The sequence below is a fragment of the Taudactylus pleione genome, unplaced genomic scaffold (genome assembly GCF_031769625.1).
Source record: "Taudactylus pleione unplaced genomic scaffold, aTauple2 ptg000240l, whole genome shotgun sequence".
Lineage (NCBI taxonomy): Eukaryota > Metazoa > Chordata > Amphibia > Anura > Myobatrachidae > Taudactylus > Taudactylus pleione.
The window spans coordinates 636,539-661,092 of record NW_028284642.1 but is presented as its reverse complement, the minus strand read 5'-3'; the positions used below and the strand labels follow the sequence as shown (position 1 = coordinate 661,092).

At 48.0% G+C, this 24,554-nt stretch overlaps 1 protein-coding gene across 2 annotated transcripts in view; it reads left to right on the top strand.

Moving 5' to 3' along the window:
- The window catches only part of SNAPC4 (small nuclear RNA activating complex polypeptide 4), a 204,252-nt gene that overhangs the window by 163,720 nt on the left and 15,978 nt on the right, over positions 1–24,554 (top strand). Inside the window, exons 22-23 of one of the 2 annotated variants that reach the window (XM_088479543.1) lie at positions 2,103–3,784; positions 7,900–8,011. In XM_088479543.1, coding sequence (XP_088335669.1) covers positions 2,103–3,784; positions 7,900–8,004 — 1,787 coding nt within the window. In that variant the 3' untranslated portion in view covers positions 8,005–8,011. The remainder of the gene's footprint in view (positions 1–2,102; positions 3,785–7,899; positions 8,012–24,554) is intronic. The other variant, XM_088479544.1, reaches the window with a different exon arrangement.

Below are 24,554 nucleotides of genomic sequence, written 5' to 3'. Positions count from 1 at the left end.
AACGTTTTTGAGGTTCTATGCGTTTGACACCTTTGCCTCTCAGGATGCATCCTTTGGGCGCCGGGTACTCCTTTCAGCACAGGAGCGTCCCCGCCCTTAGTTGTACTGCTTTGGGACATCCCCAAGGTCAACCCTGTGGACCCCCTATGGACCCTGAAGTAGAAAACAAGAGATATGGTAAGAACTTACCTTTGTTATCTCTGTTTCTACGAAGTCCATAGGGTCCACAGGGCGCCCGCCCTGACGCACCTGGCTTCAAATGGGCTGTGTGGCTGGTCACCGGTTTTCCGTCTCCCATTTCTGTGAGTATGGTTTCTTGTGTGTTCCAGTCTTCCTTCTCTCTGTTTAGTCTCCTCCTCCGGCCTTGGCTGCTTACCAACTGAGGTGCTGTGGCCGGGGGCGGGGTATAGAGGAGGACGGACCCAAGTGCATCCTGGGAGCAGCTAAAGCTTTAACTGCGTGGTGCCCATGGATCCAGATCCAGCTATACCCCAAGGTCAACCCTGTGGACCCTATGGACTTCGTAGAAACAGAGATAACAAAGGTAAGTTCTTACCATATCTCTTGTTGTTGTCTCCAAATCATCCACTAGCTATTATCTCCATATCATACACTAGCTGTTATCTCCAAATCATACACTAGCTATTATCTCCAAATCATACACTAGCTATTATCTCCAAATCATACATTAGCTATTATCTCCAAATCATACACTAGCTATTATCTCCATATCATACACTAGCTGTTATCTCCAAATCATACACTAGCTATTATTTCCAAATCATACACTAGCTATTATCTCCAAATCATACACTAGCTGTTATCTCCAAATCATACACTAGCTATTATCTCCATATCATCCACTAGCTATTATCTCCAAATCATACACTAGCTATTATCTCCAAAACATAGCAGAAGAGACCAGGTATGTGTCCCCGACCGCCAGGATGCCGAACGTATTCGGTTGGGGTTATGGTCATACAGGGTGACCAGGTATGGTCACCCTGTATGACCATACCCCCAAGCGGATACGTTTGGCATTCCGGCGGTCGGGATGTCGTCGCTTATATTACCGGCGCCACCGGGATCCCGAAGGTAAGTAGGGAGACACCACAGGCCCCAGCAGCCTGAACTCACCCCAGTGTCATGTGGTAGCAGCTCAGAGTATCAGGGGCAAGAAGGTGATGAGGGCGGCAGGCAGTAGACGTCAGCCTCAACGACATTTCCCAGCCACAGAAGTCCAGCAGGGAGCCTTGAAGAGAGGCCAGGTAGTCACACTAGCGTTGGCAGCGGGGGTAATAGCAGCCCCACGCTAGACCCAGGCAGGGGCCACAACACAAGCTCCGGAGCAGGGGAGAGGGAGACACCATAGCCGAAGCTATTAGCACACACCCAGACCTCAGACCAATTGCTGGAGCAGACGAGAGTCCTTCAAAGAGGTCCACACCAGCTACTGGAGATATAAGCAGGATAATGCTTCTGGAGAGTACAGGACTAGCGTCCTACTCCATTCCCGGCCAGACCATACCCCCTACACATGGTGACGTTTACCCTGTGATACCAGATTATTGTATACAGGTCATAGCCCACAGACATTTCTGTACATAATATAAAATCTGCTCTGACATCAGAACACGCTGATTATACACTGGTATCTCGCATTAGGAAACTTTAAGTGACATCCTTTCTCTGCGCTCTGCTCCAGGCTTCATCCATTCCCAAGCCCAGACATATCCAACTATACTGTATCTTTTGGTTTAGTTATTCCTGGGGCCTTAATAGACCAATTGCTGGGCATTATACGGAATAATGTAAGTTGTTGTCTAATTTAAGTTGTTGTGAATTTTAGAATTGTGATCTAACCCCTTTCCTAATTGTGGTCTAACCTAGTATCCTAATATCCTTACAGCTTACAGGGTGAAGCATGTTCTAATTTGCACCAGTTTTATTTCTCTGTAACTAGTTCCTTATTGTTTATACTTAGGGCAGCTATTGTACACATGTAACTTGGTGTAAATCCTGTCCCCTATGTACAGAACCATTGTGGTACCCTATAAATAGAAAACTATCTATATTTAATGGACATATCTAATTTTTTTCAGTCAGTTCTTTTAACAAACAAGAACCAAAGGCCAAAGCTCCACAGCTACGACCTGACAGTAAACCTACACCCCAAGGAAAACCTTGTGTTTCTCCACCAAGCAAGCCTGCTCCCAAAGTCAGTGCTCCTGGTGCCACACAGAAGCCAAAAACCGTCTACGAGTTATTAATGGAAAAGCGAATGCGGCAATTGAGAGCCAAGAAGGCCAGCCAAAATGCAGGTGTCCTGTCTCCAAACATCCTAGTTCCACCACAGATGCTCATTCAACAGCAACCCAGACCAGTAGGACAACCGCAGCCCATGGTGATTAACATGGCTTCACCCAATACACAAAATGCTGTCTGGCCAGTCATGCCCTTTATAACATTGACAGCAGGCAAGGTTATTCTACCAAATAACAAAGCGGTCAGCCAGATATCATCAGCAAGTGATGGTTCCACAAAGAGACCTGGGAAGGGTGCTGGGAGAAATGTACCTGTGTCTCTAACTACCAAAGCCCCGGAAAGTCTAAACAGTAAAGTATCCCGTGGTTCATCTCCTTCCCAGGCCATCGCAGGTTCACAAACTGTTATTTCACAGCAAGCTTCTTTACAGCTCTTTCACACGGCAAGGAACCCTGCAGCCAACAGTAGCCCAACTCCTGTGACTTGGTTGGTTACTCCTCAAAGTCTTGTCCCATTTCCATCTCAAGCGTTAAGTTTTTCTAGTCCAACCCAGCCACCCATCAATCAGGTCACCAGAGATGTCTCCACATCACTGCAAGCAAGAGCCATTAAAACTTCTACAAATGAAACCTCTGTTTGCAAAGTCTCAGAAGTGCCAGTAGATTTAAATAAGAGTAACAATGAAGCTTTGCTCGCTGCCAAAAGCTCTTTATCACAGGAAGTTACGGCGATGCCTACTGCCGATGTACATCTTGTTCCACCGGCTGTGCCTCATTTGCCAATCATAGCCTCTGCACCAAATGTATCCAACAGGTCATGTCAATTCACCCTGACACCAAAGAAATATCCTGTTGTTAGAATTGCAAAACTCTTGCCCTCCTCGGATGATCCTAAAGTAAGTGCAGTGAAAGTATCAGAGAATGGAAAGCCCAATCCAATTCAGAGCAACTCTACCCAGACCTCTGCAGCGAGCGCTAAGAAGAACATGTTAGATGTGAGCCTCATCTCCTTGGAAGAGGAAGCCAGTGTGAAAGAGTGGCTTCAGGGAGGGAGAGGAGTAGAAGTGCCATCAGTAAAGAGTGGCATGGCTTATTTGCCACCTTCTATTTGCACTCTGAAAACACTTTCTAGGATTCTTTTACAGAAGAAAGCTTTGGAAGAGTTCGCCTTTAAGCTCCTTCCTCATGTTGAGGATGTAGAGACCATGACCTCTAGTAGACAGCAGGAGATCCTCAATGACCTGGTGGAACAGAAACTGAAGGATAACCCGGCGTACCACATACTCAAGCAGCGATTCCTCTCTGCTTTCACCTTCCCAGGATTGTTGGCCATTTACCCACCAGCTAAAAGTAAATCAGCGAAGATGAAGATGGAGGAGAGCGATGAAGACAGTGATGGGTCTGTGTATACAGAACCGGACAGAGACCAGGACAGACCTGGAAGAACTGCTGATAATTCATCGAGTGCTCAGTCAGAAGATGTCCCTTCTGGAGAAGCTGTAGCCAGGCCTTCAGAACAGGTAAGATGCTTGGAATGAGTATATTGCATCCTAGAATATGGTGAACCTGAAAAGGAAAGCAGACATTGGTGGGTTATCTATAAAATAGAACTAATGTCAAATTCCTGTTTACATTTTAAGTCTGGAGCATATATAGTAAAATTCCGGCTTCACAGTTAGGAGCTGACTGTGGGGCACTTACCATTCTTAAAATTTTATTTATAGTTACAAATAAGCAATTTCGGAATAACACCTACTACAAAATTGGGACACTATACTCATGATCCGAGGCATGACCACATTGTCTTAAGTCAAACCTCTTTCTGAGATGAATTGTCTTGACATTTATTTAAAAATGGAGACTGGTGGGGTGTATATAATTAAATTACAGTGCAGGCATTGGTCTCTTTAACAATGTCAGCTCCCTTAACATTATATAGGCCGTTCAAAAATGGCTACACAGCGCTTGTAAACAATACATACATACATATATATATATTTTTTTTTAAATCACGTTTATTTTTATTAAGTTTTATTTTATGAAATATAAAAGAACCAAAAATAAAACAAAAAGGTCCCGCTACCCCCAAAAAGAGACATAAATAGTCCTCTTCAAAAGTATAGAACATACAGACATTAACTTCATTGTTACATTGCTGGGAATCGGTAATACCGCCAGCGGTTGTAATACAGACAGCGGCAGCCCGGCAAGGGTGAAAATCCCGATCACCCATTAAGGTAAGTATAGCTAACCTAACCCCCACTTTCACGCAGCCTAACCCTAAGTCTCCCCCCGGGGGTGCCTATCCCCTAACCCGCTCATCCCCTAGCCTAACCCTAACCTCCCAGGGGGGTGCCTAACCCTCCCTTCCCCTAGCCTAAACTTAACCCTCCTGGGGGGGGGGGGTGCCTAACCCTAAGTCCCCCCCAGGAGCCTCTAACCTAAACCTCCCCCCACCCCCCGCGGCTGTCCGCGCCTGGCTTACCTTCGATCGGCTTGTCGGGCTCCCGGCATGGGTCTAATGACAAGCGTCGGGATTTCGATGCCTGTCTTTAGTGCCTTGCCGGGATTAGACAGTCAGGATTTAGTCCGTTTGCTTCCCCATTGCTGACAGTAAGTCACATTTGCAAACCAAAGTAGCCGGCAAGGATACCTGGTCACATGAGCTATGAACAAAACACTAACCACACGTGACAGTAAATGGGCTACACTCGCCACAAAGTGCAGAAGTAACTGAAGGGGTCCCCAAGTGTCTGTACCCCGGACGTGGAGGTGTCTCCCACACCAATGTCCAAACTGTAATGACGAACATTCCAGGAGCCCCAGATATGGTCAAATTTCAACACAATTAAGTTTTTTTTATGAATAAACCAATCGAGAACCACCGTATAAAATGGCACCATGCACAAAATGTGAGACCCGTTGTGCTATAAAGCGAACACTGAATAAAGTGTATTATTTTTTAATATTCATTGTGTTTGTTGTAAAATACTTATTGTCTGTAATCTATGGCTTATTTACATACACGGGGCCCGCCGCAATATAGGCGTCCACACGGCCTGGCGCCATTTGTAAATGGCAGGCTGCAGTGTAGCTGCTTACTGGGCAGTCATCAAGGCTGTGACTGAGCCGGCCGGCAGCTACACGCAGAGAGGGAATTGGATTGAAATGCCAAGAGTGGATGCACGACAGGATCAAGATCCCGAAAGAGGCAGATAAGTACCCTGTCCCCCCCCCCTATTTGCCTAACCCTAACCTTTCCCTGGGAGTGCCTAACCCTCCCCTCTAGGGGTGCCTAACCCTAATCTCCCCCCACCAAACCTAACCCCTCTAGACTCCCTAATCCTAACCCACCCCCCACGACAAACGCTAAGGGCGCCTCGGACTTGCCTTCGTGCGGGTTTCGTCCTCGGCGTTCCAGCGTCGGGATTATGATAGGCGTCAGTATTTCGATGCCTATCATAAATCCCTAGCTGGCATTCATCTGTCGGGATTGTGACCTGACTCACATGACTACATCCCGCAGAGAGGACCACGGCACAGGGCAGTCAGGCTCAGCACTGCAGGGCACATCCGGGTAATATACCCCAGTAGTCTCTGCAGTGGGGTCAGAGGAGCATGAGCTGAGCACTGATTGGAGGAGCCCATCACATGCTCCTCTGACCCAGCAGCAGCGCAGCCTCATGGGTGTGACTCATTGTGAGGCTGAGACTGCTGCTCTGCCGGCTGCCTGAGGAGGCTGCTGCTGGGGAGTACCCTGTGTGGCATATTGTGTGGGGCACCCCCTGCATCTCCATGTCACCCACTGCCTGTCACCTCTTCTTATCACCCTCTCCCTGTCACCCACTGCCTGTCACCCTCTCCCTGTCACCCTCTCCCTGTCACCCTCTCCCTGTCACCCTCTGCCTGTCACCCTCTCCCTGTCACCCTCTCCCTGTCACCCTCTCCCTGTCACCCTCTCCCTGTCACCCTCTCCCTGTCACCCACTGCCTGTCACCCACTGCCTGCACCCTCTCCCTGTCACCCACTGCCTGCACCCTCTCCCTGTCACCCACTGCCTGTCACCCTCTCCCTGTCACCCTCTCCCTGTCATCCACTGCCTGCACCCTCTCCCTGTCACCCTCTCCCTGTCACCCTCTCCCTGTCACCCTCTCCCTGTCACCCACTGCCTGCACCCTCTCCCTGTCACCCTCTCCCTGTCACCCACTGCCTGCACCCTCTCCCTGTCACCCACTGCCTGCACCCTCTCCCTGTCACCCTCTCCCTGTCACCCTCTCCCTGTCACCCTCTCCCTGTCACCCACTCCCTGTCACCCTCTCCCTGTCACTCACTGCCTCTCCCTGTCACCCACTGCCTCTCCCTCCCCCTGTCACTCTCTCTCTGTCTCCCCTTGCTTCTCCCTGTCACCTCTCACCCTCTTCCCTGTCACCCACTGCCTGTTATCTCTCCTTGTCACCCACTACTTCTCTCTGTCACCCACTGCACTTTGAACTTGGAGTAGGGCGGAGGAGGGGGGCCCAAAGCAAATTTTTGCACCTGTGCCCACCACTCACAAGTTCCACCACTGGCACTAGAGGATCTCTAAGACACAGCAATTGGTTTACACCCACTGTACTTTAGGCCTGAACTGTACCTCCACCGAATGCTTCTCACAGTACAGGCCAATGATATCCATAGATATAACTTGTGAGACCATAAATGGATTGGTCTAATGAGGTTCAGTGTAAGCCCTAGATATGACTCCTCGGTGCCCAATGATTGTGAGGCTGCTCAGGAAAGCATGTCATGCGCTGTAGCCTCTGCGCTGGTTGTCCAGCATTGCTTGTCCGGCGATAGATGGAGGATGTGTCTGCTCCCCTGAGGATTTATGCTGCAGTCCCTCTGGTCAGCTCATCATGTAAGTGGCCACTCAGATGACCAGGTTGCATGAGGGTGGCTTCACACTGGTTAGTGTTTATAACGTTAGGTGATGACACATGATGCACATCCCACCTTCACGTAAACCTGCTGCCCCGGGGGCAGCTCAGCGATGGCGCTTGTCTAGTTTTTGCTGGCAGTTACAGAAGGGCATGAACTGCCACGTTCTAGGGTCTTTCCTTTGTTACCAGTCCACCCTTATCCCTCATTACTATTTGGGACCCCAACACCTGCTTATAGCAGCACCTGGCAGTTGCCCATAGATCATTACAGGCACTGACCAGCAGGTACTGGTGGTAATTATTGGGACTAAGGGCTAATTCTCACACGCCGGTTTTCACCAAACTGCCCGTTTATTTTGCCGTGTATTATTTTTATTAAAGTGTGTAAATAAATGGGCCCTTTCAGACGGCACAGACACGGCACGGTTGCCACGTTACTGACGGGAATATCCACTGACAGGGACGGCTGGCGTCCACGGTTTCAATGTAAAATATTGGGGGAAAAAATACACACGAAAAAATCAACACAGACGGCACAAACCATTGTGTGCGAAAAGAAAATATCCACAGGAAAAAAAAACGCCTGGATTTTTGCCAGCCGGTGAACACCGGCAACTGTGAAATAGCCCTAAGGGTGAAGTGCTTATGTGGGGGAGGCGTAGGTGGGGGGTGAACACATGGTGGAATCCCCTGTAAGTTCCCTGTTCTTCTCGCAGGCAGCGGCCTTGGAAGTCAGTGCTCAGTGCCAATCATTGACTGCTGATAACTTCTCAGACAGGCGAATCACCAGGAAATCTGCGCAGTGTCGTAGACTAAGATGAAATACCGGTATGTGTAACTCACCAGATGTATTGTCCTCATGTGGTCATTTATAGCTTCATGATATGTCATTTTACGTGTTTTATAGCTTTTGTTCCACTTAGAGACACCAAATGGTCTTCTCTGTACATATAATTCCTATGTGGGCTTTGAAATGCTCTCTAGCAGAACTGCGGATGTGGAGACATGAATAACCGGAGTGTTAGATGTCACTTTGTAACTAACCAATGTAGAAAGATTAAATATGAATCTGTTTTACACAATAGAAGTTATATTGGACTTTATGTGTGGTACCAGAAAGCGCTATAAATTAAGTGTAATAAATACAATAAATATGCTTAAAGTAATAGCAAAAAATAAATAAATAAGTAAAACAAAAGAAAAAGTAAAACATCTAAATAAGTAAAAACAAAAAAAAAGTAAAACATATATATATAATATATATATATATATATAAACTTAAGAAAATATATATAAATAAAATAAATGTATAATAACGGATCTGCAGGGTGTATTCAGTTATTAGGACACACATAAAATGCACACTTAGAAGAGGTTTATAGCGCCTTTTGTATGAATGTGGTGATTTACCTCTCGGGGTCCGGCACATTAAGTACTGAAAAACTTTCCCTGTCTTACCCTACCTAGTGATCTTCTGTTCACAGTCAGTGCAGCCAGCAAACATGCTGTCAGCGGTGTGTCGTGGAGACTCCCAGGGGAGTCTCCACGAGAGAGTAAAATCACTGTTGCTGGGGGCCTTCCTTCACCAACATGTTTTGCTACAATGAGTAACTTTTTCAAGGACCTAGAGAGAGATATATATATATATATATATATATATATATATATATATATTAAACTTTTTATTTATTTATACCACACATAATTTAAGACAATTTAGTATGTTTAAGGAAGCTGCTTTGGTTACAAATTAGAAGCGCTTGACCACATTCTATATTGGACTTTAAGCAATATGTCTGATAAGTACATTTGGTAAGATTTCACAGTGATAGCATTGACATATTAACTTTCCATCCAGTTGTGGAAAGGCTTATGTTGAATATACGTCTCACCTAGGACATGTCTGGTGTCTGTGTGTCAGAATTAAAGACCAGATATTCAGGGCGGTTCTATCCTGCAGCAGTATAAATAGTGACACCCTGATGACAGATTGCCTTGGGAGCGGAAGCTGTACTCTCAGGGGTTACTCAGTAGCTGCTGTGACATGTACAGACTGGTCTCTCCTGCTGACACACTGCTGTATTATACCTCTATCTCAGCACAGGTATTCCCGGGACCTGCAGCAGTATAGTGACACCCTGATGACAGATTGCCTTGGGAGCGGAAGCTGTACTCTCAGGGGGTTCTCAGTAGCTGCTCTGATATGTACAGGCTGGTCTCTCCTGCTGACACACTGCTGTATTATACCTCTATCTCAGCACAGGTATTCCCGGGACCGGCAGCAGTATAAATAGTGACACCCTGATGACAGATTGCCTTGGGAGCGGAAGCTGTACTCTCAGGGGTTCTCAGTAGCTGCTCTGATATGTACAGGCTGGTCTCTCCTGCTGACACACTGCTGTATTATACCTCTATCAGCACAGGTATTCCCGGGACCTGCAGCAGTATAAATAGTGACACCCTGATGACAGAATTCCTTGGGAGCAGAAGCTGTACTCTCAGGGGGTTCTCAGTAGCTGCTGTGACATGTACAGACTGGTCTCTCCTGCTGACACACTGCTGTATTATACCTCTATCTCAGCACAGGTATTCCCGGGACCTGCAGCAGTATAAATAGTGACACCCTGATGACAGATTGCCTTGGGAGCAGAAGCTGTACTCTCAAGGGGTTCTCAGTAGCTGCTGTGTCATGTACAGACTGGTCTCTCCTGCTGACACACTGCTGTATTATACCTCTATCTCAGCACAGGTATTCCCGGGACCTGCAGCAGTATAAATAGTGACACCCTGATGACAGAATTCCTTGGGAGCAGAAGCTGTACTCTCAGGGGGTTCTCAGTAGCTGCTCTGACATGTACAGACTGGTCTCTCCTGCTGACACACTGCTGTATTATACCTCTATCTCAGCACAGGTATTCACGGGACCTGCAGCAGTATAAATAGTGACACCCTGATGACAGATTGCCTTGGGAGCGGAAGCTGTACTCTCAGGGGGTTCTCAGTAGCTGCTGTGACATGTACAGACTGGCCTCTCCTGCTGACACACTGCTGTATTATACCTCTATCTCAGCACAGGTATTCCCGGGACTGGCAGCAGTATAAACAGTGACACCCTGATGACAGAATTCCTTGGGAGCAGAAGCTGTACTCTCAAGGGGTTCTCAGTAGCTGCTCTGACATGTACAGACTGGTCTCTCCTGCTGACACACTGCTGTATTATACCTCTATCTCAGCACAGGTTTTCCCGGGACCTGCAGCAGTATAAATAGTGACACCCTGATGACAGATTGCCTTGGGAACAGAAGCTGTACTCTCAAGGGGTTCTCAGTAGCTGCTCTGACATGTACAGACTGGTCTCTCCTGCTGACACACTGCTGTATTATACCTCTATCTCAGCACAGGTATTCCCGGGACCTGCAGCAGTATAAATAGTGACACCCTGATGACAGATTGCCTTGGGAGCGGAAGCTGTACTCTCAAGGGGTTCTCAGTAGCTGCTCTGACATGTACAGACTGGTCTCTCCTGCTGACACACTGCTGTATTATACCTCTATCTCAGCACAGGTATTCCCGGGACCTGCAGCAGTATAGTGACACCCTGATGACAGATTGCCTTGGGAGCAGAAGCTGTACTCTCAAGGGGTTCTCAGTAGCTGCTGTGTCATGTACAGACTGGTCTCTCCTGCTGACACACTGCTGTATTATACTTCTATCTCAGCACAGGTATTCCTGGGACCTGCAGCAGTATAAATAGTGACACCCTGACGACAGATTGCCTTGGGAGCGGAAGCTGTACTCTCAGGGGGTACTCAGTAGCTGCTCTGACATGTACAGACTGGTCTCTCCTGCTGACACACTGCTGTATTATACCTCTATCTCAGCACAGGTATCCCACGACCTGCAGCAGTATAAATAGTGACACCCTGATGACAGAATTCCTTGGGAGCAGAAGCTGTACTCTCAGGGGGTTCTCAGCAGCTGCTGTGACATGTACAGACTGGTCTCTCCTGCTGACACACTGCTGTATTATACCTCTTTCTACTTCAGGGTCCATAGGGTATCCACAGGATACCTTGGGGTATAGGTGTGACGTCAGTCGCAGGGCACCAAAGAGTTAAGCTTTCAGCCTCCCAGGATGCACTAGGTCCCCCTCCTATACCCCGCCCCCGGGCCAAGGCACCTCAGTTTAGTTTGGTGCCCGGCCGGAGTCGGGTGCACCTGTTGGAGTGGGGGCTAGAAGAGCCCCTGAAGCTTATTCTTCATGCAGCTGTGGCTGCACAACTGGATGTACAGCATGGACAGTCAGTCCTGACGTCCATGCTGTCTTCCCTACACCCCGCCGGTACCAGAACGCCGGTACTGATCAGGGGATGCTGGTGGGCGTCTGGGGTCACAGCTAGCGGTGACCCCAGATGCTCCGGACCATGGCCGGATTCAAGGGGGACAGAGGTAAGCAGCGGGGTCCCGCGGTGGGTCCCCGCTGATCACATGGTCCTAAGTCCCCAGGCAGGGGGCTCCCTGGGGGCTGGCTGCAGCGTGGAGCCAGGCGACCAACCTGCGCTTCCACTACCCCCTGGGACAGCGGACCGCAGCAGAGCGGTAGCGCTGCGGCGTCCCAGGGGTTAAATGCATGCCAGGGGAGCGCGCCTTCCCTGTCTCACAGCCGGCGCCTCCCCCGCTGCACACAGCCCTCTCTGCATGCTGCCGACTGGTCCTGTGGCAGCGCTCCTCCCCCAGGCCAGCCTCCTCTCTGCTCCTCGGCGGCCATCTTCTCCAGAACGCATGGTGAACGCTGCTGGAAGCGCTGGACGGAAGCATCGTGGTCTGGGTCCCCCCGCATACCTCTCCTCCGCTGTGGTCAGGTCTGTGTATGCAGCGCTGTGTCCTACCAGGCCCTGTGTCTGTGTAGTTGAGTGATCAGCGCTGTTAGTGCAGGAATTGTTATTTCTCTGCATTGTATGTGACTGTGCTAGCGCTGCTGCCTGTAATCTTTTCTTCATCTAAACTGTCAGCTTTATTACTGTCCCTGTTCTTTCTGCTAAAGCCCTTGCGGTGCGGTGCTGCAGGGTGGTCTCTCGCCTATTTAATACTTAATTGGTGAGAGAGGTCACATACGTGGTGCCATCATGTCTGAAAGTGATTTTCCCCTCCGGCTACAGTGTACCACGTGCAAAGTACCGTTAGCGGAGGGGGAGGGTAGCGCGGAGGGCCTTTGCCGGCAGTGTTTGTCCATGGCGCGGCCTATTACGGTTACAGCACCGGTACAGGAGCCGCCCTGGGCTTGTTTCGCTCAGGCGTTAACAGCTTTAGTGGGCCAGTTAGCTCCGCAGCCCGCGTTTACTCCGATGGGTTTGTCCCAGCAGTCTGTGGTGTCGTCACCCATGCAGGGGTTCCCACGACAATTGGTGGTACCCCACAGTCTCCCTATTTCCCCGCTCCCGGGTTCTCAGGAGCCAGCGTGGGTTAACTCCCTGACGAGTTCTGTACAGCACTTGTCGGATGTGTTGCAAGGGGAGTCTGTGATGCGGTCTCATAAAAGGCCGGTGGCGTCTCTGTCCGCTCCTTATGAGGATGACGAAGGGACGTCTGATGATGGGGAGATTCTAGATCCTTACGATCAGGAACCTCTCCATACTAAGGACGCTGATGCTAAGTCCAAAGTATATATTCCTGGGCTTATTCAGGCGGTCCGCACAGCCTTGGTGATTGAGGACGAAGTTCCCCCAGCGGCTAAATCTAAGTATGCCTTTTTCAAAGATGTGAAGGGCGATGCCACAGTCTTTCCTCTTTCGGGTCAGTTGGTGGACCATTTAGAGGAGGCGTGGAAACAACCTGGCAAAAGATACCAGCCGCAGAGACACCTGGCGGTGGCTTATCCGTTCGCGGATAATTATTTTGCGAAGTGGGAATCCCCTCCACAGGTGGATTCTCACGTGACCCGTCTTGTCCGTAGTGCCACATTGCCGATGCCATCCATGTCCTCCCTTAAGGATGCTACGGACCGCAAGGTAGAAATCTGCCTGAAGTCCGCTTATTCCCTTGCAGGGGGGGCAGCACGGCCGGCTATGGCCATTTGCTGGGTTGCCAGAGCGATGGAGCGCTGGGCGGATTCATTAGAGGCTTCTTTTGAATCCGACTGTCCGGCCGATCAGGCGGAGTTGATTGGCAATCTCCGTGATTCGGCCACCTACATCAACGAGGCGGCTCTAGACATTAGTACTCTGGTGTCTAGAATTTCTTCAGCAGCGGTAGCTGCTCGTCGCACCTTGTGGCTGCGATCCTGGAAGGCGGACGCAGATTCCAAGAAAGGTCTGGAAGCGTTGCCGTTTACCGGAGAAGTTCTCTTCGGTCCGGATCTGGATAAGATTGTGGCCACGCTGGCGGCAGCCAAATCTGCCTGTCTCCCGTCGGCCGCTGCTCTTTCTGGTTCGGGACCATCGTCCTTTCGGTCATCTAGGGCCCAGGGCAGGCCCAAACCACAGTCGTTTCCTCGACAGGCTGGCCCTAAGAAATCGGTCAAGCCCCGGAAGCAGGCATGGAGTACCAGACGTCCGGCCCCCAAGCCAGATGACAAGCCTGCGGCCTGACGGTCCGGGCCTCCCTTTGGGGGATCCCAGGGTGGGAGGCCGCCTGCTACAGTTCGCCCAGTGTTGGTCGACCACTACGACAGACACTTGGGTTCTGGAGGTGGTTTCTCACGGATACGCCCTCTCCTTCCGGCACAGACCCCCGGCTCGCTTCTTCACCACGGGTCTCCCATCAGACCGGAACAAGGCTACGGAGCTGCGGAAGGTATTGCACACTATGCTCCAGGCTGGAGTTATAGTGGCGGTTCCATTCTCCCAGAGGGGCCAGGGTTTCTATTCAAATCTATTTTTGGTACAGAAACCCAATGGGTCATATCGTCCGATTCTCAACCTCAAAGCACTCAACAAGTCTTTGCGGGTCCCGAAGTTTCGGATGGAGACCCTACGGTCCATCATTCTGGCGCTGGAACCTGGGGACTACTTGGTGTCATTGGACATACAGGACGCTTACCTGCATGTCCCTATTCTTTGGCGCCATCAACAGTTCCTCAGGTTCGCAATCAGCAGCGACCACTTCCAGTTTCGGGCGTTACCTTTTGGCCTGGCAACAGCACCACGGGTTTTCACCAAGGTGATGGCGGTCATGGCGGCTTCTCTGCGGCTGCAGGGAGTCCGCATGTTGCCGTATTTGGACGACCTGTTATTGGTGGCAGGATCTCCAGAGCTCCTGTTACGCCACTTGGACCTGACCATTGCACTGCTGCAACGGCACGGCTGGCTAATCAACTGGCAGAAGTCCACTCTAATCCCGTCTCGGAGGATTCTGCATCTTGGAGCCTTATTGGACTCAGGACAGCAAAGGATCTTCGTGACGGAGGACAAGATCTCTGCTTTACAGTCAAGGGTGCGCAGTTGTCTGCACAGCCGCCGAGTGTCCTTACACTCGGCGATGAGGTTACTGGGCTCCATGGTGTCGGTGTTCGACATGGTGGAATACGCCCAGTTTCACTCCAGACCTCTGCAGCACCTGATCCTGTCCAAGTGGAACGGGCTGACTCAGTCTCTGAAGTCCCAGACGATTGTGCTCACCCAGGAGGTTCGCCTGTCCCTTACGTGGTGGTTACAGACGACCCACCTCAACAAGGGACGTCCGTTCTGGGTTCCAAATTGGGTCCTGTTGACAACGGACGCCAGTCTTCGGGGCTGGGGAGCAGTTTCGGGTCCACACTTGTTCCAGGGCAGGTGGACGCCGACAGAAGCGGAGCTTCCAATAAATATCTTGGAACTCCGTGCGGTCTTCAATGCTCTCCAGCAGGCACAGCGGTTTCTCCAGGGTCGCCCGGTGCAGGTCCAGTCGGACAACGCTACCACCGTGGCCTACATAAACAGGCAAGGAGGAACTCGCAGTCGGGCGGCTCTCGTAGAGGTCTCTCGGATCCTGGTTTGGGCGGAGCGCAATCTTCCGGCCATATCAGCGGTCTTCATCCCGGGAGTGCTCAATTGGGAGGCGGACTTTCTAAGTCGCCAGGACGTTCATCCGGGGGAATGGTCCCTGCACCCGGACGTTTTTCAACTACTGGTGGACAGGTGGGGTCTTCCAGAAATCGACCTCATGGCGTCCCGGCACAACAACAAGTTGCCGGTGTACGGGTCTCGCACAAGAGACGAAGGGGCGTCTCTGGTGGATGCTCTGTCCGTCCGGTGGACGTTCCGGTTCGCATACCTGTTCCCTCCGGTCTCCCTTCTTCCACGGGTAATCCGGAAATTCAAACAGGAAGGAGGGACGCTCCTGTTGATAGCTCCCGCGTGGCCCAGACGGCACTGGTTCTCAGACCTTCAGGGTCTGTCCGTGGACATTCCTCTGCGGTTGCCGCTACGACCGGACCTTCTGTCTCAGGGTCCTTGCCTTCACCCGGACCTGACTCGGCTGTCTTTGACGGCGTGGCTGTTGAGACGGCCATGCTGAGGTCCCGGGGGTTTTCCAGCTCTGTGGTGCGTACCATGTTGCGAGCTCGGAAACCGTCTTCCGCGAGGATATACCATCGCGTGTGGCATACGTTCTTCCAGTGGTGTCGACCGAGAGGTTATGCACCGCGGGAGTTTCGTCTGTCTCGGATTCTCGCCTTCCTGCAAGCGGGACTAGATCATGGGCTTCGCCTTGCTTCTTTGAAGGTACAGGTTTCGGCCCTATCTGTCTGGTTTCACCGTAGGATTGCTACAATCCCGGATGTGCGCACCTTCATGCAGGGTGTTCTCCGCATTCAGCCGCCCTTTGTTCCACCTGTGGCGCCTTGGGATTTGGCTGTGGTCCTGAGGGCTCTCCAAGGACCGCCGTTTGAACCACTGGGCTCAGTGGATCTTAAATGGCTAACAGCTAAGACTGTTTTCCTTCTGGCCATTGCTTCGGCCAGACGTGTTTCTGAGTTAGGGGCTCTTTCTTGTAGACCCCCTTTCTTGGTTTTTTATGGGAACAGGGCAGTGCTCCGCACTCGGCCCGAGTTTCTTCCCAAAGTTGTTTCCCAGTTTCATATTAACGAGGAAATAGTTGTTCCGGCCTTTAACTCACCGGGTCTTTCCGTGGGTGAGGCCTCTTTGGATGTTGTGCGGGCCTTAAGGACTTATGTTGACCGCACTTCTTCGTTTAGGAAGTCGGACGCTTTGTTTGTCCTCTTTGGCTTCCGTAAAAAGGGTTGGCCTGCTTCAAAGCAAACTTTGGCAGCCTGGATCCGTATGGCTATTTCTGAAGCTTATCTTCATGAAGGCCTACCGGTCCCTCCTTCTCTGAAGGCTCATTCCACTAGGTCTGTGGGTCCTTCGTGGGCAGCTCGACGTGGTGCCTCGGCAGTTCAGATCTGCAAGGCTGCTACGTGGTCTTCTGTCCATACCTTCGTGAGGTATTACAGGTTTGACACCTTCGCCTCTCAGGATGCTTCCTTCGGGCGGCGGATTCTCCTTTCTGCATAGGAGCGTCCCCACCCTTAAAGGATACTGCTTTGGGACATCCCCAAGGTATCCTGTGGATACCCTATGGACCCTGAAGTAGAAAATATGAGATATGGTAAGAACTTACCCTTGTTATCTCTATTTCTACGAAGTCCATAGGGTTCCACAGGACTCCCGCCCTGTCGCACCTGTGCTGCAGATGGGCTTTGCTCTGGTCACCGGTTTTCCGTCTCCCTCTGGTGAGAATGTGATTCTTGTATGTGTCCAGATCTTTGTTCTCTCTCTTCCTTCTCCTCCTCCGGCCTATGGCTTGGTAACTAACTGAGGTGCCTTGGCCCGGGGGCGGGGTATAGGAGGGGGACCTAGTGCATCCTGGGAGGCTGAAAGCTTAACTCTTTGGTGCCCTGCGACTGACGTCACACCTATACCCCAAGGTATCCTGTGGAACCCTATGGACTTCGTAGAAATAGAGATAACAAGGGTAAGTTCTTACCATATCTCATATTATCTCAGCACAGGTATTCCCGGGACCTGCAGCAGTATAAATAGTGACACCCTGATGACAGATTGCCTTGGGAGCAGAAGCTGTACTTTCAGGGGGTTCTCAGTAGCTGCTCTGACATGTACAGACTGGTCTCTCCTGCTGACACACTGCTGTATTATACCTCTATCTCAGCACAGGTATTCCCCGGACCTGCAGCAGTATAAATAGTGACACCCTGATGACAGATTGCCTTGGGAGCAGAAACTGTACTCTCAGGGGGTTCTCAGTAGCTGCTGTAACATGTACAGACTGGTCTCTCCTGCTGACACACTGCTGTATTATACTTCTATCTCAGCACAGGTATTCCCGGGACCGGCAGCAGTATAAATAGTGATACCCTGATGACAGAATTCCTTGGGAGCAGAAGCTGTACTCTCAGGGGGTTCTCAGTAGCTGCTGTGTCATGTACAGACTGGTCTCTCCTGCTGACACACTGCTGTATTATACCTCTATCTCAGCACAGGTATTCCTGGGACCTGCAGCAGTATAAATAGTGACACCCTGATGACAGATTGCCTTGGGAGCGGAAGCTGTACTCTCAGGGGCTGCTGTGACATGTACAGACTGGTCTCTCCTGCTGACACACTGCTGTATTATACCTCTATCTCAGCACAGGTATTCCCGGGACCTGCAGCAGTATAAATAGTGACACCCTGATGACAGATTGCCTTGGGAGCGGAAGCTGTACTCTCAGGGGGTTCTCAGTAGCTGCTGTGACATGTACAGACTGGTCTCTCCTGCTGACTCACTGCTGTATTATACCTCTATCTCAGCACAGGTATTCCCGGGACCTGCAGCAGTATAAATAGTGACACCCTGATGACAGATTGCCTTGGGAGCAGAAGCTGTACTCTCAGGAGGTTCTCAGTAGCTGCTCTGACATGTACAGACTGGTCTCTCCTGCTGACACACTGCTGTATTATACCTCTATCTCAGCACAGGTATTCCCGGGACCTGCAGCAGTATAAATAGTGACACCCTGATGACAGATTGCCTTGGGAGCAGAAGCTGTACTCTCAGGGGGTTCTCAGTAGCTGCTCTGACATGTACAGACTGGTCTCTCCTGCTGACACACTGCTGTATTATACCTCTATCTCAGCACAGGTATTCCCGGGACCTGCAGCAGTATAAATAGTGACACCCTGATGACAGATTGCCTTGGGAGCAGAAGCTGTACTCTCAGGGGGTTCTCAGTAGCTGCTCTGACATGTACAGACTGGTCTCTCCTGCTGACACACTGCTGTATTATACCTCTATCTCAGCACAGGTATTCCCAGGACCTGCAGAATGTCAGCCAATCCAACTCTGTCTGCAACTTCCCACCTGTCTTCATTGTCATGTCATGAAACTGCTGTTACATCCCACGTGTCTCTCATTGCAAATGTCCGTGTGATGGTGGGCAATTGCTTAAAGGATGTTCTAGCCCCACCCAATACAAACTGGTTACACACACTCCCACGACTTGAAGAATGAATACAATATGCGTTATTCAGATGTGGCTCACAAATGACTTGTGGGAGCCCAGGGAATACTTAGATCGGAAATCCAGGGGGGATAATTTCTCCTCCTTCTGCACCGACTGTTCTCCTTACATAATGTATCAGCCTTTTGTGTTCCTTGAGGTGAATGTCTTCTTGCTCAAACAGTAACGCTGGGTGGTGGTTGTGATACATTGATGTGGTTCTTCTCTTTGATATTGACCTACTGTTCATTGCTCTTTTCTTGTACTGCCACTTTGTGTTACTACGCTAAGCACCTTTGCAGCTTTCTTGTTCTGGAATGAGCTCACATTTCTTCAGTATAATGGTAATCAGTGGATATTGTGTTGTATCTGCTCATGCGATTATCCCACCTCTAATAACATATCTACAATCCGGATACGTTACTATATGGAAATGATTGCACATTCCCTGCTGCCATTATGTCTTTATTATCTGTACTCATGTCTCCTAGCTAGCTTTACCTAAATGCTTCATTATGTCAGTACTAGGAATCCTTAATACTGCGGGTTTGAGTCAGTATAAGGACTCCTTAGTACTTGGGGGTAGGGGTCAGTATAAGGACTCCTTAGTACTTGGGGGTAGGGGTCAGTATAAGGACTCCTTAGTACTTGGGGGTAGGGGTCAGTATAAGGACTCCTTAGTACTTGGGGGTAGGGGTCAGTATAAGGACTCCTTAGTACTTGGGGGTAGGGGTCAGTATAAGGACTCCTTAGTACTTGGGGGTAGGGGTCAGTATAAGGACTCCTTAGTACTTGGGGGTAGGGGTCAGTATAAGGACTCCTTAGTACTTGGGGGTAGGGGTCAGTATAAGGACTCCTTAGTACTGGGTGTAGGGGTCAGTATAAGGACTCCTTAATACTGGGGGTACTAAGGAATCCTTATACTGACCCCTACCCCCAGTACTAAGGAGTCCTTATACTGACTCCTTTCCCCAGTACTAAGGAGTCCTTATACTGACCCCTACCCCCAAGTACTAAGGAGTCCTTATACTGACCCCTACCCCCAGTACTAAGGAGTCCTTATACTGACCCCTACCCCCAGTACTAAGGAGTCTTTATACTGACTCCTATCCCCAGTACTAAGCAGTCCTTATACTGTACCCCACATGCTGAGAGCTGGATATGTCACACACATTAATGTACAGTACAGTAATATAGATAACATGTACCCCACATGCTGAGAGGTGGATATGTCACACACATTAATGTACAGAACAGTAATATAGATAACATGTACCCCACATGCTGAGAGCTGGATATGTCACACACATTAATGTACAGAACAGTAATATAGATAACATGTTCCCCACATGCTGAGAGCTGGATATGTCACACACATTAATGTACAGTACAGTAATATAGATAACATGTTCCCCACATGCTGAGAGCTGGATATGTCACACACATTAATGTACAGTACAGTAATATAGATAACATGTTCCCCACATGCTGAGAGCTGGATATGTCACACACATTAATGTACAGTACAGTAATATAGATAACATGTACCCCACATGCTGAGAGCTGGATATGTCACACACATTAATGTACAGTACAGTAATATAGATAACATGTTCCCCACATGCTGAGAGCTGGATATGTCACACACATTAATGTACAGTACAGTAATATAGATAACATGTACCCCACATGCTGAGAGCTGGATATGTCACACACATTAATGTACAGAACAGTAATATAGATAACATGTACCCCACATGCTGAGAGCTGGATATGTCACACACAGTAATGTACTGTACAGTAATATAGATAACATGTACCCCACATGCTGAGAGCTGGATATGTCACACACAGTAATGTACTGTACAGTAATATAGATAACATGTACCCCACATGCTGAGAGCTGGATATGTCACACACATTAATGTACAGTACAGTAATATAGATAACATGTACCCCACATGCTGAGAGCTGGATATGTCACACACATTAATGTACAGTACAGTAATATAGATAACATGTACCCCACATGCTGAGAGCTGGATATGTCACACACATTAATGTACAGTACAGTAATATAGATGTACCCCACATGCTGAGAGCTGGATATGTCACACACATTAATGTACAGTACAGTAATATAGATAACATGTACCCCACATGCTGAGAGCTGGATATGTCACACACATTAATGTACAGTACAGTAATATAGATAACATGTACCCCACATGCTGAGAGCTGGATATGTCACACACTAATGTACTGTACAGTAATATAGATAACATGTACCCCACATGCTGAGAGCTGGATATGTCACACACTAATGTACTGTACAGTAATATAGATAACATGTACCCCACATGCTGAGAGCTGGATATGTCACACACATTAATGTACCGTACAGTAATATAGATAACATGTACCCCACATGCTGAGAGCTGGATATGTCACACACATTAATGTACTGTACAGTAATATAGATAACATGTACCCCACATGCTGAGAGCTGGATATGTCACACACATTAATGTACTGTAGAGTAATATAGATAACATGTACCCCACATGCTGAGAGCTGGATATGTCACACACATTAATGTACTGTAGAGTAATATAGATAACATGTACCCCACATGCTGAGAGCTGGATATGTCACACACATTAATGTACAGAACAGTAATATAGATAACATGTACCCCACATGCTGAGAGCTGGATATGTCACACACATTAATGTACAGTACAGTAATATAGATAACATGTACCCCACATGCTGAGAGCTGGATATGTCACACACATTAATGTACAGAACAGTAATATAGATAACATGTACCCCACATGCTGAGAGCTGGATATGTCACATACATTAATGTACAGAACAGTAATATAGATAACATGTACCCCACATGCTGAGAGCTGGATATGTCACACACATTAATGTACAGAACAGTAATATAGATAACATGTACCCCACATGCTGAGAGCTGGATATGTCACACACAGTAATGTACCGTACAGTAATATAGATAACATGTACCCCACATGCTGAGAGCTGGATATGTCACACACAGTAATGTACAGTACAGTAATATAGATAACATGTACCCCACATGCTGAGAGCTGGATATGTCACACACATTAATGTACAGTACAGTAATATAGATAACATGTACCCCACATGCTGAGAGCTGGATATGTCACACACAGTAATGTACAGTACAGTAATATAGATAACATGTACCCCACATGCTGAGAGCTGGATATGTCACACACATTAATGTACAGTACAGTAATATAGATAACATGTACCCCACATGCTGAGAGCTGGATATGTCACACACAGTAATGTACAGTACAGTAATATAGATAACATGTACCCCACATGCTGAGAGCTGGATATGTCACACACAGTAATGTACAGTACAGTAATATAGATAACATGTACCCCACATGCTGAGAGCTGGATATGTCACACACATTAATGTACAGTACAGTAATATAGATAACATGTACCCCACATGCTGAGAGCTGGATATGTCACATACATTAATGTACAGTACAGTAATATAGATAACACGTACCCCACATGCTGAGAGCTGGATATGTCACACACATTAATGTACTGTACAGTAATATAGATAACATGTACCCCACATGCTGAGAGCTGGATATGTCACACACATTAATGTACTGTACAGTAATATAGATAACATGTACCCCACATGCTGAGAGCTGGATATGTCACACACATTAATGTACCGTACAGTAATATAGATAACATGTACCCCACATGCTGAGAGCTGGATATGTCACACACAGTAATGTACAGTACAGTAATATAGATAACATGTACCCCACATGCTGAGAGCTGGATATGTCACACACATTAATGTACTGTACAGTAATATAGATAACATGTACCCCACATGCTGAGAGCTGGATATGTCACACACATTAATGTACTGTACAGTAATATAGATAACATGTACCCCACATGCTGAGAGCTGGATATGTCACACACATTAATGTACAGTACAGTAATATAGATAACATGTACCCCACATGCTGAGAGCTGGATATGTCACACACATTAATGTACAGAACAGTAATATAGATAACATGTACCCCACATGCTGAGAGCTGGATATGTCACACACATTAATGTACCGTACAGTAATATAGATAACATGTACCCCACATGCTGAGAGCTGGATATGTCACACACATTAATGTACAGTACAGTAATATAGATAACATGTTCCCCACATGCTGAGAGCTGGATATGTCACACACATTAATGTACCGTACAGTAATATAGATAACATGTACCCCACATGCTGAGAGCTGGATATGTCACACACATTAATGTACCGTACAGTAATATAGATAACATGTACCCCACATGCTGAGAGCTGGATATGTCACACACATTAATGTACCGTACAGTAATATAGATAACATGTACCCCACATGCTGAGAGCTGGATATGTCACACACATTAATGTACAGTACAGTAATATAGATAACATGTACCCCACATGCTGAGAGCTGGATATGTCACACACATTAATGTACAGTACAGTAATATAGATAACATGTACCCCACATGCTGAGAGCTGGATATGTCACACACAGTAATGTACAGTACAGTAATATAGATAACATGTACCCCACATGCTGAGAGCTGGATATGTCACACACAGTAATGTACTGTACAGTAATATAGATAACATGTACCCCACATGCTGAGAGCTGGATATGTCACACACATTAATGTACTGTACAGTAATATAGATAACATGTACCCCACATGCTGAGAGCTGGATATGTCACACACATTAATGTACAGTACAGTAATATAGATGTACCCCACATGCTGAGAGCTGGATATGTCACACACATTAATGTACCGTACAGTAATATAGATGTACCCCACATGCTGAGAGCTGGATATGTCACACACATTAATGTACCGTACAGTAATATAGATAACATGTACCCCACATGCTGAGAGCTGGATATGTCACACACATTAATGTACAGTACAGTAATATAGATAACATGTACCCCACATGCTGAGAGCTGGATATGTCACACACATTAATGTACTGTACAGTAATATAGATAACATGTACCCCACATGCTGAGAGCTGGATATGTCACACACATTAATGTACAGTACAGTAATATAGATAACATGTACCCCACATGCTGAGAGCTGGATATGTCACACACATTAATGTACAGTACAGTAATATAGATAACACGTACCCCACATGCTGAGAGCTGGATATGTCACACACAGTAATGTACAGTACAGTAATATAGATAACATGTACCCCACATGCTGAGAGCTGGATATGTCACACACTAATGTACTGTACAGTAATATAGATAACATGTACCCCACATGCTGAGAGCTGGATATGTCACACACATTAATGTACAGTACAGTAATATAGATAACATGTACCCCACATGCTGAGAGCTGGATATGTCACACACATTAATGTACAGTACAGTAATATAGATAACATGTACCCCACATGCTGAGAGCTGGATATGTCACACACATTAATGTACTGTACAGTAATATAGATAACATGTACCCCACATGCTGAGAGCTGGATATGTCACACACACTAATGTACTGTACAGTAATATAGATAACATGTACCCCACATGCTGAGAGCTGGATATGTCACACACATTAATGTACAGTACAGTAATATAGATAACATGTACCCCACATGCTGAGAGCTGGATATGTCACACACAGTAATGTACAGAACAGTAATATAGATAACATGTACCCCACATGCTGAGAGCTGGATATGTCACACACAGTAATGTACAGTACAGTAATATAGATAACATGTACCCCACATGCTGAGAGC